Source organism: Lepisma saccharinum, chromosome 12 (genome assembly GCF_977018435.1).
Source record: "Lepisma saccharinum chromosome 12, izLepSacc3.1, whole genome shotgun sequence".
Lineage (NCBI taxonomy): Eukaryota > Metazoa > Arthropoda > Insecta > Zygentoma > Lepismatidae > Lepisma > Lepisma saccharinum.
In genome coordinates, this window is record NC_139240.1 from 24664229 (window position 1) to 24679708 (window position 15480).

A 15480-nucleotide genomic window follows, 5' to 3' on the forward strand; every position below is an offset into this window, starting at 1 on the left:
TCATATCATAAATTCTGTTACAAAGTTTAGACAGGGATGGCAGCACTGGTTGGCAAGCTAACCCCGCAATGTTGGATCAAACAAGAACCAGTATCAATGTGTGTCTGGCTGTGGTAGCAGAAAGGTGAATTTCACTGTGAGTTGAATGGAGTGGGGTGTATAGGAGAACCATGTGGCAGTAATCGCACTGCACAAAGTTGGCAAATCACCATCGGACATTTTCAACCCTGAAAAAGCTGAATATCAGCAGGATGTTCATGCATCGGACCATCAACAGGTACTGTGACACAAGGACAATTGAGGACCTCCCCAGGAGAGGTAGACCTCGCAGCATGAGGAGCCAGAAGCTTGTGAAAGCAGTGGCGGTGCAGATTCGACGAAATCCTGTCAGGGAACAAGCAGTGATGGCTCGAGAGCTGAACATTTCGAAAATGTCAATATCGCGTGCGCTTCGAAGTGACCTAGGACTCCGTGCTCACCGGCAAAGTACTGGTCACTTCCTCACTCCACAGCTTCAGGTCCAGAGGGAGCAGAAAACAAAAAGACTCCTTCAGCATTATGCAAATGGTGGCCACAGGAGATCCTTTTAACGGATGAAAAAAATTTCACGATTGAAGAGTCTTACAATCATCAAAACGACCATGTATATGACTCGACATCCCAAGAAGCTCGTGAAAACACGCCACGGATTCTCAGAGGCCATCATCCAGCCTCAGTGATGGTTTGGTGGGGAGTTTCGTACAATGGCACAACTGACCTCCACTTCTGTGAACATGGTTTGAAACATCTGCAAAAGTGTACCAAGTGACAGTGTTGGAGCCACCTGTAAAATTGTTGACCGCACCATGTTCAACAATGAGCCGTGGAGTTTCCAGCAGGACTCAGCACCGGCGCACAAGCCAAAGACCACACAGCGAGTTGTAACGAGTTGGTGTTTTAAGTCCACTTTATGCACAGTAAGGCTAATCGGGACTGGACCTACAGTTTAAAGTGGGATCCGAACCACTATGTGCCTCCACCGGGTCAAAGACCACACAGGAGTGGCTTCAGAGGAATGTGCACGATTTCATTGCTCCGGCTGATTGACCCTCCAGCAGCCCCGAGCTCAGCTTATTGGACTACAGGTTGTGGTCCGTTTTGGAGGGCATGGTCTGTAGGAAGAGGCATCCAAACCTTGCGAATCTCAAGTGTTGTTTTGTGTAGGCAGTGGCAGACTTTCTCCTCGAGACCGTGCGTGCTGCAATTGATGACTGGCCTCAGAGACTTCGGGCCTGAGTGAAGGCCAGAGGTGGCCATTTTGAACAGTGATTGGCGCTCTGTGTTGGCACGACCTGTACCTTTGTAACATCCAAATTAATACACTAGCTTGCTCGCTGTTCTTGTAGTTCATTATTACCTTTGTAACAGAATTTATGATATGACTAGGTATTTATGAAACTCTGTGACAATGCAATAATAAAATATAAGCACACAAAAACCCACGCAAACTGGGACTATTACAAAGAACTGAGAAAATTTATCACCTCGGTCCAACGGCAGAAAAAGAAAGCCCATTTTAATTATCACCTCCACTGCAACAATAACAGCAAAGAGTTGTGGAAAAAATTATAAACGTGGGTGTATATAGTAAAAATATCAACAACGAGATATCTTCCGACCTGAGAAACGTGGATTCAATTAACTGACATTTTTCTAGCGTATGCAGCAAAACGGATGTTTCGGAAGATGCCGTTAACAAAAAAGTGCTCAAACTTTGCACCTCCAAGAAATAAACGAAACCGAAATTATGAAAGGGATAAACGAAAAATCAACCAATGAATCTGGTAATGATGGACTATTCATAATAATGATTAAACTATTATTACCGCACATCTTACGTCCCCTGATGCACATTGTAAATTTCTCTTTCTGGACTGGACAATAACCGGCCAGCTGGAAAACAGCACGCGTTGTTCCAAAACCAACGAAAAAAAGTAATAATGTCCCTGAATGACCTTCGACCAATACGTCTCTTACCTATATTTTTCAAAATCACTGAAAAAATTGTTTACAAGCACACTCGCAAGCACATTTATGACCTAGATCCGCTTCCAAAATGTCAATCCGGTTTCCATCCTTCAAACAGCATGGCAACGGCATTACTTAAAATAACTGACGATTTATTACGATCAATCCCAGCTGGAATTTTCTATTGGATCCAACTAAAATTTCAATTTGATTGAATTGTTTTCAATTGGAATGAATTGGATGCTATCGGTTTCAATTGGAATGAATCAGATTCTATCGGAATCTATTGGTTTCAATCGGAATCTCAACTGAAATCAATTGCAAAATCAAGACAATTTCCAATTGGTGAGTTGTATCCAATTGTAAGTTTGTATGTATTGTAGAATCAAAATGTTATCAATCCATTTATTGACTCAAAGCATAAGTACTTTGATTCTTAACACCACATTTTCTGTGATTTAGAAGTTAATTGAAAAAAACAGCACATTTGAGCTGTATTTCTTCTGAATTCTAATGCATACTACTGAAGTCAGATTTATCTTAATAAATACCTAACAAGAACTCTTTCTTAAGTACCAACCCGATCTTAAAGGAGCTAGTAGTTGGAATAAATGTTCACATTAGTTCTTGTTTCTGCAATATGAAATGTCCATGGTTATTCTTATGTGTATGTAATGCAATTGGAAAAATGAGCAATCTTTTGATCAACTAAGTCAACCTCGACAGTGTTTTGTTTGTTTATCACTTTCTCAAGTGTTGTGGGTCAGATTCTTTGTTTAACCTAATTAATTGCTGTTTTCGCAGGTATAAAGGAAGAACAAAATATACATTTATGACTGAAGTAGCATATTTTTCGATTTTCTATAAGTGTGTTAATCAGAATGAAGCTACAGAGTTAAAAACGTGTTCATATATTTGAAAAAGTTTCGTATGTGAAAGTTTTTCTAAGTTACAAATTCCACATGCTTTACCAGAGATTTCAGTTGTTTTATATGATTTCTCCATTGCAATTTTCACAAGCAATATATTGAAAACAATAAAATACTTTCCAATAGAAACTAATTCAATATAATTGACCAATTGGTTCTGATAGACCAATAGGTTCCGATAGTGTCTAAAAACTCATATTGGCTATCGAAACCAATTGGAAGAATTTCCAGCTGGGATAGACAAGAGAATGGCAGTAGCATTAGTATTACTGGATCTCACTAAAGCCTTTGACAGCGTTCATCATGACCTGCTCTTAAGCAAATTCAAATACTACAATTTTTCACCTCCCGCTCTCTGATCGTTTAGATTGTATCTGAACAACAGACAACAGAGAGTATACATAAACGCTGCCATGCCCCCTCCCTCTCTCACCCTGCCATTGGAAACTGGTGTCCCACAGGGATCCATTCTAGCCCCTCTCCTCTATACCATTTTTACAGCCAACATAAATACCATAAACAATCACAGTAAAGTTCATCTTTACGCAGATGACACTCATCTACAAATTCCTTTTCCACCAAAATCGCTGAATGCAGCCTTAGCTTTGCTTAATGTTAATTTATCCAGCATAAATACCTGGTGTAAAAGTAACGGTCTAAAAATAAACCTACAAAAATCAACTTTCTCTCTTATTGGTTCCCGACATAGTCTCTCTCTGATAAATCCTAACGATATGTGCATCAAACTGGACACATTTATAATCCCTTATTCAACAGATGTGAAAAATCTAGGCGTCATTTTCGATGAACACCTTAACTGGGATATTCATGTCCAAGAACAAATCAAAAAAGCTCACGCTGTGCTAAGATCGCTGTACAGCTTTAAAGAATGCCTAAAAACAGAGATTAAAATGAGACTAATACAATCACTGATCTTTCCTATACTAGACTACTCTGACATAATTTATGGACCAAATATAACCGTTCGAAACAAAACCAACATTCAGAAAGTCCAAAATTCATGTTTCCGTTTCGTGTACCATATAAGAAAATATGATCATATCCTCCCAACCATAAACGCAAACAAAATGTTGAACATGGCCAAATGACGAAAATTACATCTGTGTTGTTTTATTCATAATCTTTTACAAACAAAAACACTTAAAAACCTATTTCAGAAATTCAGAAGGGGAATACATAATTACAAGGACAAAATCGAAACTTGAGCTTCCAAAGCACACACTAGTGCTTTTCGAATCATCATTCACATAGTATTCAGCTGCAAGAGCATCGAATGAACTTCCTCCTTCCATGACGTCCCTCACTAAACGCAACAACTTCAAAGACAAACTAAAAACTCTATTGCTAAATGAACAATATCAGTGTTCCAGCACTCACGAATAATAACTCTCATCACTGAACCAACTTCCTAAAAACAAGTCTTTTCATTTTAATTTTGCTTCTTTACTTTCCCCCTTATATGTTGCCAACCCTTGACGATATTCTTCTATATTAACAACATATAAATATATATGTTTTTACACATAATATTAATTTGTATTAGTCTTAACTATATCACAACAAGCACAATTGTGTCAATTAATTTGTGTAACCTTTGTGTATTTATTTTCAATCTCTTTTTTTAGTGTGAAGATGAGCCTTTGTTCTCAATTTTGTATTTGTTCTCTTTGTGTCTTCTTTATATTTCTATCTTTCTTCTTTGTTTGTTATTGTACAAACATTTAGTATGTAGAATGTATTTAGTATGTACAGTATATGTATCCATCGGGGTTAGGTGGTAGAACAGCCGCAGGCTAAACCTCACCCTTTAATAAAGGGAAATTGAAATGTTGAACTGATTATAGATTTATCTAGAATAACATTAGTTGCTCTGTGTACTTCCCTAGTTTTGATTGTGTTTATAAATCCGGGCTCTAGAGATATGTCTAATTAAGTTATCTCACTAGCCAAAACAATTGTTACAACTTGAAAAATTGAAAGGCTTCTCTTTAGCATGAATGCACATATGCGAATTAAGAATATTTCATTTCCAAAACCTTATGTGCAAATTGAACATTTAAAATACGAGTATTAATTTTGACTGTCAAGTTTCATGTGTACATTAAGTGTAAACCTCAAAACAAAACATCTTAGCAAATCTAACATGGAAAAGCTTATCCTTAGTGTGAGTGCTCACACGTGCATTAAATTGGCCCTTAGAAACAACAACTTTGTTGTAAATTGAACAATAAAAAGGCTACTCTTTTGAGTGAACATTCATCTGTACACGAAATTTTCTTTTTTGGGCAAATTGATCAATTGAAAGGCTTCTCTTTAGTGTGAACCCTCACATGCTCATTAAGATAAACTTTACGGGTAAAATATTTATTGCAAATTGAACAATTAAAAGGCTTCTCTTTTGCGGGAACCCTCACATGCACATTAAGATCTCCTTTATGAACAAAACTTTTATTGCAAATTGAACAATTGAAATACTTCTCTTTTGTGTGCACCCTCACATGCTCACTAAGATGATCTTTACGGGAAAAATCTTTGTTGCAAATTGAACAAGTGAAAGAATTCTCTCCAGTGTGACCACTCACATGCTCACTAAGATGATCTTTACGGGTAAAATCTTTGTTGGAAATTGAACAATTGAAAGAATTCTCTTTTGAGTGAATATTCATATGTACACTAAAATCTCCTTTACGTGAAAAATATTTATTGAACAATCAAAAGGCTTCTCCATTGAGTGAACAAGCATATATACCCTAAGAACTCCTTTATACGGTAAAATATTTATTGCAAATTGAACAATTGAAAGGTTTCTCTCCAGTATGAACTCTCGCATGTGCATTAAAATTAACTTCACGGGAAAAATATTTATTGCAAATTCAACAATTAAAAGAATTCTCTTTTGAGTGAACATTCATATGTATACTGAGATCTCCTTTAATGACAAATTATTTATTGCAAATTGAACAATTCAAAGGTTTCTCTTTAGTGTGAACCCTCACATGCACATTAAGATGAACTTTATGGGCAAAATCTTTCTTGCAAATTGAACAACTAAAAGGTTTCTCTTTTGTGTGAACACTCACAAATGTATTATGCTCAGCTTTATGGACATAAGTTTTCTTGGAAACTGAACAATTAAAGAGCATCTGTTGTTCATGGATAATCAAGCCTCCTTTGTCAGAGCAAGTATAGTTGGAGATGGGACCTATAGATTGCTTTCTTCCATTATTATCTTTGGAACCATCAACATATCGTATGTTTGGCTTGCAAAGGTCTTTGGTGAAGGTTCAGCCTCAAAATTTTCTTCACTACTTATACATTCTGTAATTTCTCTTGTCTGCTTTTGTTCTTAATTTTCCTGCAGACACTGGCAAGAGTGGAACTGACCTTCAAACATTTTGTACCTGTTCTTCCACATAGTTCTTGATCAGGTAGCTGAAAAAATATGCTACAAATGTAGTTTCACTTCCTGAGCAAATAACAAAAATGACTGACATGTGCAAATCAATGTAAAGAAAGGGGCGTAGAATAGACTGATGATGGGGATGTACTCATGAAAAAGTAAATACATGTATATTATTATGTAGAATTTTCAGCGAAAAATCCAGGCTCGACCAGAACTCGAACCCAGGTCTCTGGCATTCCATGCCATTGCTCTACCACTGAGCTACCGAGCCGGGCTGGCTTCGCTTGATTTTTAGCTTCCACTTTTTTGCCTGTCGAATCTATTATCTAGAGTCGTTTTCACGTTCAGAAGACACAATGGGCTCTTATGGACAATGCTTTTCTTATGGGAAATACGAGCGCGCTGTTGTCAAATTTCTGGATTTACAAATTTAGCTTAAGTAAAATCGGTACCTGCAGTTTTGCAGGAAATTTTGTAGAGATTACGATGGTGAACACAAAAAACTGGTAACTTGCTTACATAATTTTAGATAAATTAAAAACGCAAATTTTCTGTGAAAACACAATTTTTACATTGTTTTCATTCCTAACGTTGAAACATGCCGTAAAATTGAAGCTTTCATTATGAAAAAAATTGACACTGTTTTTTAATTGTCATAGGTGACGGTGGTACTCAGAATTTATCAATACTTTAAAGCATATTTGCATTAAAAAATATTCAAATAAAGTATGTGGAGATTTTTTATATTCGTGCAGTAGAAAATGTCGTCGCTGGCCATTTTTTGTTCTGTAATTCCAAGTAAAAACTTCCAGCGACAAAGTTGTGGAGAAAATAATGAAATTATTTTTTATAACCACTAAAAGGTTCCCAGAAATATTACTTCCATGCATTTGGAGTTTCTTTTTAACCCGAACCGCGCGCGAAGTAAGGAGACGTTGTCTGGCCATCTTGAGCCGACTCACCGCAGCATTCCGGCTATCACCACAAAGTTTTCCAGTTGTTATTTTATTTCCATTCAGTAAAAATATGAACTTCATACAGTTTGTTATAATAGAATTGAAATTACTTAAATTTAATAATTGACAATTATTTCCAATGCTGCTGTTGTGAGCAACATTAGTGCTGTCGCAAATACACGTTGTTTTCGTTTACATTACTGTCGACATTAATGCTGAAATGAAGATCACCTTTCAGTTTCCAACGTACACATAAATTCATAGACACCATATTAACCCTTGAAAGGCTTTCCAACACCTGACAAAATATGGGGCTTCAAGACAGAAATATGACATGCCTTGCTCGAGTCATTCACGTCTTATCAGTTCACGTGGGCCATAACTCATTTGTTTGTTTGGGTTGCAACTTAATCTAACCCATGTGCCAGGTTCCCCTTACTTGAGTGAGAGATCTGCTTTGGTCTGTTTAGACTTTTTCCCTCTCCCGAAAAAGTGTTTTCAGTTGTGTGAGGTCTCAGTGATTTTTACTTCTTTAAGTGATTTCTGAAGTGTCATATTCGTGCATTACACTCGCGTGTGTAGTGATCGCAAGGGATCATAGTAAAAAGGGTAACTGTAACGTTCACAGTATAATATTAATGTTAATAATTACATATAATTATCATTATATATACAAAATATGTAACATCTTCATTGTGAAGGAAGGTCATCATTTCCCGGCGACATGAGCTAGCGCTGTATTGGCAACACTGTGCGGTTTCTCCATAAGCGCCGTTGTCTCTTCTGAACGTGAAAACGACTCTAGTAAGTACAAGTGCTAAGCGATTATTTTGAATATCCATATGGTTAGTTTATTTCTTACGCAAATGTACTAAAGCAGCCAGTATCACACAGAAAAAAGTGTCTTTTTCGTACATGAAGATGTAGCTGCAACAAAGCTACATTTTTGGAAGATTAGCTGCAGTTGTAAAGAAGCTACTCTTAAAGTGTAGCTTTCTGATTACTGCTAATATATTTGCTCAATACTGGTGCAGTACCCAAGCAAAAAAAGTGACAATATAAAATTAAATGCTGTCCATAAACTAGATACAAATAAATTTTATAAAAATTCATAAAAATGAAAAGTGTGCTGAATTTGATGAAAAGATGAACCTAGATATATAGCTCAATGTAGGTGCGAGAACATAGAGCTTTACCCCTGACAGACAAAATTGGACAGGCCAGACTCCAGACTTATTAATGGATGTGAATGCTGAAACTAAAAAGCCTTGGAATCTTGCCACCTTTTGGTGTGGGGATACTCACCTTTGAAGTAAAGGAGTCGCTTGGTGGGATTTATTGCCTCTGTGCTCTGTAAAAATTGTTCTTAAAATGATGAACAGTGACATATGGTAAATTCCCAGTAAAAGCAGAGAAAGAAATGATGACATGTAAACTGGGAACCTTTTATCAAACGACAATTTTATAAGTCTTTAAGTCAAGAAACAAAGGATTCAGAAAACGACAAAATCTTTAGTATGCTTCAGACAAGTACGGATCACCATCAGGATATGAATCTGTAATCACAGAATGAAAGTTCTCAAGTGTTCTACACCTTCCAGAAGGAACTCCACTGGAACAAGTATTCTCTTTTGGTTCTTTGTCTCAACCAAAGAAGTAGAGTGTCAATGGACTCACACTCCTTGGTTGTAAGGCTGTCAGTCAGTGACTGTGAAAACATGCCGAACTCTTGAACACTATTGCCCTGACTGAAACATGACTTACTCCATCACCTATTCCATTAGCAAATGTCTTCTTTGAAAAGGAAACTCACTCGATTTGTCTGTATTCAACAACAGATCGTTTTGAATTTGAAAACCCAGGTTTAGGGTACAGAATTGAAGAACAGGAGTGATATTCAGAAATAATTTATGAAAAAAAGTATGCATCTAATATGGTACTCCCCCCTTCACAACATGGGCAGAATGAAATTACTGCTGATTAATACTAATCATACATTTCAAAGTTCATGTAGTGTTAAGAACATTTATCTCTGAGCAATATCTGAGTAAAAGAAAATTCCGAAAAGTACAGGGCAGCTGGGTATTGGCAAAAATAAAATCTACTGGTACAGATCTTGGTTCAAAAGTGATAAAGAGGAACTCTACTAGATCAATATACTGGGTGGCCACTCTACGATCATGATCAAATTCAATTCCCAGTTTTGAGGGCAAACTTTCCAAAAATTCAAAGGTACACGCTGATGCTCTCTCTATTTCAACCTTATGTATTACCACCTTTCACCACCCACACACAAACACATATATTAACAAATTAATGGGTCTGTGTGATTCCATTGAATCCAAAACTTCTAATTTAATTCAATGTAACGGTATGGTATATACACTGTTTAATATATTAAATTTAAGGTGTGGAGTTTACATTTGCCATTTCACATACTCAGCCTTCAAATACATCTACAAACAGAAGTCATAAATGTTACGGAATATACTATTCTACAAAAAAAAAATGGTAATTGTATAAGAATTTCAAGCTGAAATTTACACAATCAACTTCATGATATCTTGCAATAATAGATTGTTCTACAAAGGGCAGTAACAAAGTAAACGTATTGAGAGAGAATTCTGCTATATTTTCAACGCAGTTTTCTTTTCGTGCCTTCCTGGATAAAAATAAAAGTTAAACTGTGTAAACGTATGAATTCATTAGGATCTTCAAAAGTAGCAATTGTTTACATAGAATTCGTGCATAATTAGCCACCCTGATTTAGTATAGTTGCTGCAGAAAACATATATTTCAGTATGTATAAATGTTCTGAGTGTGTATAATTGTCACAGAATTGTACCATCACAATTAAAGGGGCCAGACTGTAAGATTATTAGCATATCTGTCCTAATTATGATATTCAATAAATCTGAGGCTCAAGTATTCATTCATTTTGTTGAAACTTCTTTACAGGAACTACACATGAATGCTCTAGGAAGATAAAATTGATAAATTTTGTATCATGCTGCCCTTTCTTCTTGTGTGCAGGTCACATTTTTTCAATTTGAATTTATTTTGCTATGAAGACTCACATGAGTAAAATCTATGTTCAAAACTAAACAATTAAAAGGCTTCTCCTTCATGTGTAACCTAATATGTAAATAATATGGGGAACTTTAAAGTTGGGATTTAAAATGGTTCTCATTGTGATGAATATTTAGAACTGTGTTTCAACACCAATCTTCTGAAGTATTCATAATAAAATCATAGATAGTGTTTTATTATAAAAAGCATATTACATACATTTCTCAAGAATGGAAATTTTTCAAATATACTCATATTACATGTTATAACTTACAGAATTCTTCAACATGCATAAAACAATATATTCATTCTCATTCACTCAGAGAAACTCTACAACAATCCCAAACTTAATCACAAATTCAGTGTGATTCAAAAGTGTGGAATAACCAATATAATTTCTTCAGATATCACTGTACATGAGTGGAAACATATGAAGTAACTACAAGACAACTTGCATCATCCTTATACAACATCTTGAACTCAACTTAACGTCTTCAATGGGAATAGGGGGCAAGTGACACATCAAAATCATGTGATATATTCTGGCAAAGAGAATGGTGAAATCCATTTAACAAAGTCTTGAATCATTATCAATTTATTCAATGTTAAGCATAAAGACTGGCATTGTTGTGTTGCATGCTATTCATAAATGTTTGTTCCTTGTTATGCAGTGAACCAAGATGCCACTGAACAAAGAGCACATTAACAGTAGCTTACAATGTGGTGAACAGAGTGCAAGGAAAGTTGCACATCTCTTCAAGTGAAAACACACTGAGAGGTGGCTGGCCAATTGTTCGTAGTGCAGTGGTGAAACTCGTCCACAAGTTAATGCAAAGGGAAAGTGTATGTGGTCACTATCAAGCAGGAACCATGGTTCAGGCAATGCTTGTGAAAACAGTTCAGTAGGAATGCTGATATTGTTGATATTTAGGAGCACATCTGGGAAGAAGTCAAAAGATGAAAATTAAATTCATCAATTTTAAGTTCAAATTAAATGTTACAATATTAATTTTCTTCAGTGAGAGAAACATCTTTTTAAGAGCTACAATTGGTGTTTATAAATATCATTTTAACATGTTGTATTATGTAATCTGCTGAAACATGATCATGTGTACATACATGACAATGTGCTCAGCTCAGGCCAATAAAATCCCTATCCACAATGGTCACAACCAGGGGAAAGTGCCTGCTATGACAACTGCCTTCTCTGTTTGGATTCTTGGATAAGGAATAGTCATAAGAAATGGTTTGTCTGGTAAAAATCAAATATTGGTATTATCTTTCAACTACTGGTGACATGTTTGAAAGCATCGTTGAGATCCTTGCTGGATATAGAGACATTCCTCCTAATGTGCATACAATTGATTCTGATAATGCAGATCTCAAGATCTTAAAGCATGTGAGATGTGCACACAGTCAAGATATATCCACTTAGAAATCGATTTAGAAACACTGATGGAATGATTTCTAAATATTCAATACAGATCATTGTTTGCAATACTTCCTTAATGACTTCTGTTTGGTATGTAATCTCCTCACATGCATAATAACTTTGTGTTTGCAGACAAAATATTTGATTCAAATTAAACAATTAATAGATTTCTCTTTCATGTGTCTGTCCCCATATGTACTCTGAAGTAATCTTTACAGGAAGATCTTAACACAAATTCAGTTTCTCTTTTGAGATGAAACATCCTCATATGCCTTTCCAGACAAAACAAATGTTACAAATTGAACAATTTAAAGGCTTCTGTTTAGCATAAATGCACATATGCAAATTAAGACGTCTTTCATATCCGAAACATTTAATCAAATTGAACATTTAAAATATTACTCTTGACTGTCAAGCTTCATGTGTACATTAAGTATACACCTCCAGACAAAACATCTTAGCAATTCAACAATGGAAAAGTTTCTCCGTCCTGTGAATGCTCGCATGCGCATTAAGTTGGCCCTTACAAGCAAAAACTTTGATGTAAATTGAACAATTAAAAGGGTTCCCTTTTGAGTGAACATTCATATGTACACTAAGATCTCTTCTACAGGCAAAATATTTATTGCAAATTGAACAAATGGAAAGGCTTCTCTCCAGTGTGAACCCTCACATGCTTATTAAGATGAACTTTACGAGCAAAATCTTTGTTGCAAATTGAACAACTGAAAGGCTTCTCTCCAGTGTGACACCACAGATGCTCATTAAGATGATATTTATGTGCAAAATCTTTGTTGCAAATTGAACAACTGAAAGGCTTCTCTCCAGTGTGACACCTCAGATGCTCATTAAGATCATATTTATGTGCAAAAATTTTGTTGCAAATTGAAAAATTAAAAGGCTTCTCTTTTGAGTGAACATTCATATGTACACGAAGTTCTCCTTTACGGGCAAAACATTTATTGCAAATTGAACATTTGAAAGGCTTCTCTCCAGTGTGAACCCTCACATGCACATTAATATCTCCTTTACGGGCAAAATATTTATTGCAAATTGAACAATTGAAAGGCTTCTCATTAGTGTGAACTCTCACATGCTCATTAAGATGACCTTTATGGGCAAAATCCTTTTTGCAAATTGAACAACTAAAAGGTTTCTCTTTTGTGTGAACACTCATAAATGTTTTACACTCAGCTTCATGGACAAAACTTTTCTTGGAAACTGAACAATTAAAAAGCATCTGCTGTGGTTCATGGGTTATCAAATCTCCTTTGGTAGAGAAAGTGTTGTTGGAGATGGGACCTATACATTGCTTTCTCCTGTTACTAGCTCTGGAACCATCAACATATGTTTTGCTTGGAAGGGTTTTTGGTGAAGGTTCAGACTCAAAATTTTCTTCTCTACTGATGCATTCTGTAATTTCCCTTAGCTGCTCTTCTTCAATTAACTTTCCTGCAGACACTGGCAAATGTGGAACTGACCTTGGGACTCCTTGTATCTGTTCTTCCACATAGTTCTTGATCAGGTAGCTGAAAAAAATATGATACAAATGTATTATCACTTTCTGGGTAAATAATGAGAATGACTGACATGTGCAAATCATCGAAAAGAAAGGAGAGTAATATACACTGTTGTTGGTTATGAACTTTTGAAAAATAAATTCAAGTATATTGTATGTAGAAGGTTCAGCAAAAAATGCAGGCTCGACCAGGACTAAAAACCAGGTCTGTGGTATTCCACGCAATTGCTCTACTACTGAGCTATCGAGCCGGTCTGGCTTTGACTGATTTTGACTTCAGTGGTCAAGTTCAACCTCTGGTCTTACTCTCATAAGTCTCTTGCAGGCAGGGAACCAGTCTGGGTGTTGAGCATTTGTAAGTAATTCATTCACAGTAGTCCGAATTGAAGGATGCCTCAAATAATTCAGAAAATGATTTAGGTGTTGCATTCGCCTTACATATTCAGATACACACTATGTCTGCTCCAATAAAATTTATTAGGTGCAAATACATGTTACCCTTCACCCTTGTCTTTCTTTACAACGCTTTCAAGATTGTAAGTACTTGTAAAGATGAATGCCATAGAAATTACAAATTGCTCCTATAAATATTCTCTACATATTAAAATTATAAAAAGTCATTGTAAAAGGGCAAAATTCCTTTAAAAATTTCGACAATTGGAAAAAGAAGCTTCACATATTTAGGGTTTTTTTGAGTTTTCAACATGCCTGGACATGCTCATTTATTTTGGTTCCCACATCCATCTTCTTCTTCAATGGCACCTGCAGCCTGACATCGAGACCTGGCCTCCATGCTACTATGTCCAAAGCTTTCATCCTCCTATTTCTCATTTCTAACATTCCTTTCACATCTTCTTCCACAGCCTCCATACAACTTCTCTTGGGCTTCCCTACAGATCTTCTACCTCCTATTGCACTATATGCCACTAAGTTTGGTATGCGATGTGCATCCATTCTCTGGACATGTCCTGCCCACTCTAGTCTTTAAATTTTATAAAGTAAGATTTACATAAATCTTTGTATATATGGTACAATTCATTGTTATATCTTACTCTCCATCCATCCCTGTCTCTCACTGGTCTCCCCATACTCTTCTCAGAATTTTTCTTTCAAAAGCATCCAGGTCTATCTCAGATTTCCTATTGAACGTCCAGCTCTCACATAGTATAATGTTGTGTACAAAGCCCTTAACATATTGTATACAAAATTATCGCAACTAGAAACAACAATCTCGGACGTTTTCCCACTCGTTCACAAATTACTTATTCTAGGTGACTTAAACGCACATTTCCTTTCTCCCCATAAACCAGAAACAGTATATTTATTTATAATCAATAATAGAATCTTTTAGGCATGATTCAAATCATTAACCAAACAACCAGAATAATGGCAACCACTCAATCACTCCTCGATGTAGTAGTAACGGATGACCCGGATCTTGTACGCTCATTTAACGTAACCGACCCCGTCGGAAAGTCTGACCACTGTTTAGTAAATGCGACACTTGCCATCGAAAAAACAAAATTAATTAAACAGTTTATCAAATATCAAAACTTCTCTACCCTCGACAAAGAGATATTGGATAGGAATGCTGCAACAACTGAATGGATGTAAATAGATAGCTTTGACAGTATCGACGATACAGTGCACTTCATTACTCAAAATGTAATAAATCTCTTCGACAAGCATGCGCCCCTTGAAATTAAATTAATAAAACCAAAAAACTCTTCGTGGATATCTGAAAATACCAAACTACTTATGAAGCTCCATGACAGTATCCTAATAAAATATAAGTGCACAAAAACCCAGGCAAAGTGGGGCAACTACAAAGAACTGAGAAACTTTATCACCTCAGTACAATGACAGAAAAAGAAAGCCTATTTTAGTCATCACCTCCACTGCAACAATAACAGCAAAGAGTTGTGGAAAAAATTAAAAACGTGGGGTGTATATAGTAAAAAGTAAAAATATCAACAACGAGATCCCGTCCGACTTGAGAAACGTGGATTCAATTAACTGACATCTTTCTAGCATATGCAGAGAAACAGATGTTTTAGAAGATGCTGTTAACAAAACTCGAGACTTCTGTGATCGTAACACTTTTAACGAAAGTGCTCAAACTTTCCACCTGCAAGAAATAAACA

The 15480-nt window shown here is 36.0% G+C and overlaps 1 protein-coding gene across 1 annotated transcript; it reads left to right on the top strand.

Annotated features, from left to right (window-relative positions):
• The first annotated feature begins 251 nt into the window (after positions 1 to 251).
• Positions 252 to 590, top strand: LOC145996270 (uncharacterized). The gene has a single exon (XM_083132697.1). The coding sequence runs from the start codon at positions 252 to 254 to the stop codon at positions 588 to 590; it is 339 nt and encodes a 112-aa protein (XP_082988823.1).
• The last annotated feature ends 14890 nt before the right edge of the window (positions 591 to 15480 follow it).

Bases quoted from the DNA above. Each gene is read 5' to 3' on its own strand.
- LOC145996270 (XM_083132697.1), top strand. From the start codon at position 252: ATGTTCATGCATCGGACCATCAACAGGTACTGTGACACAAGGACAATT.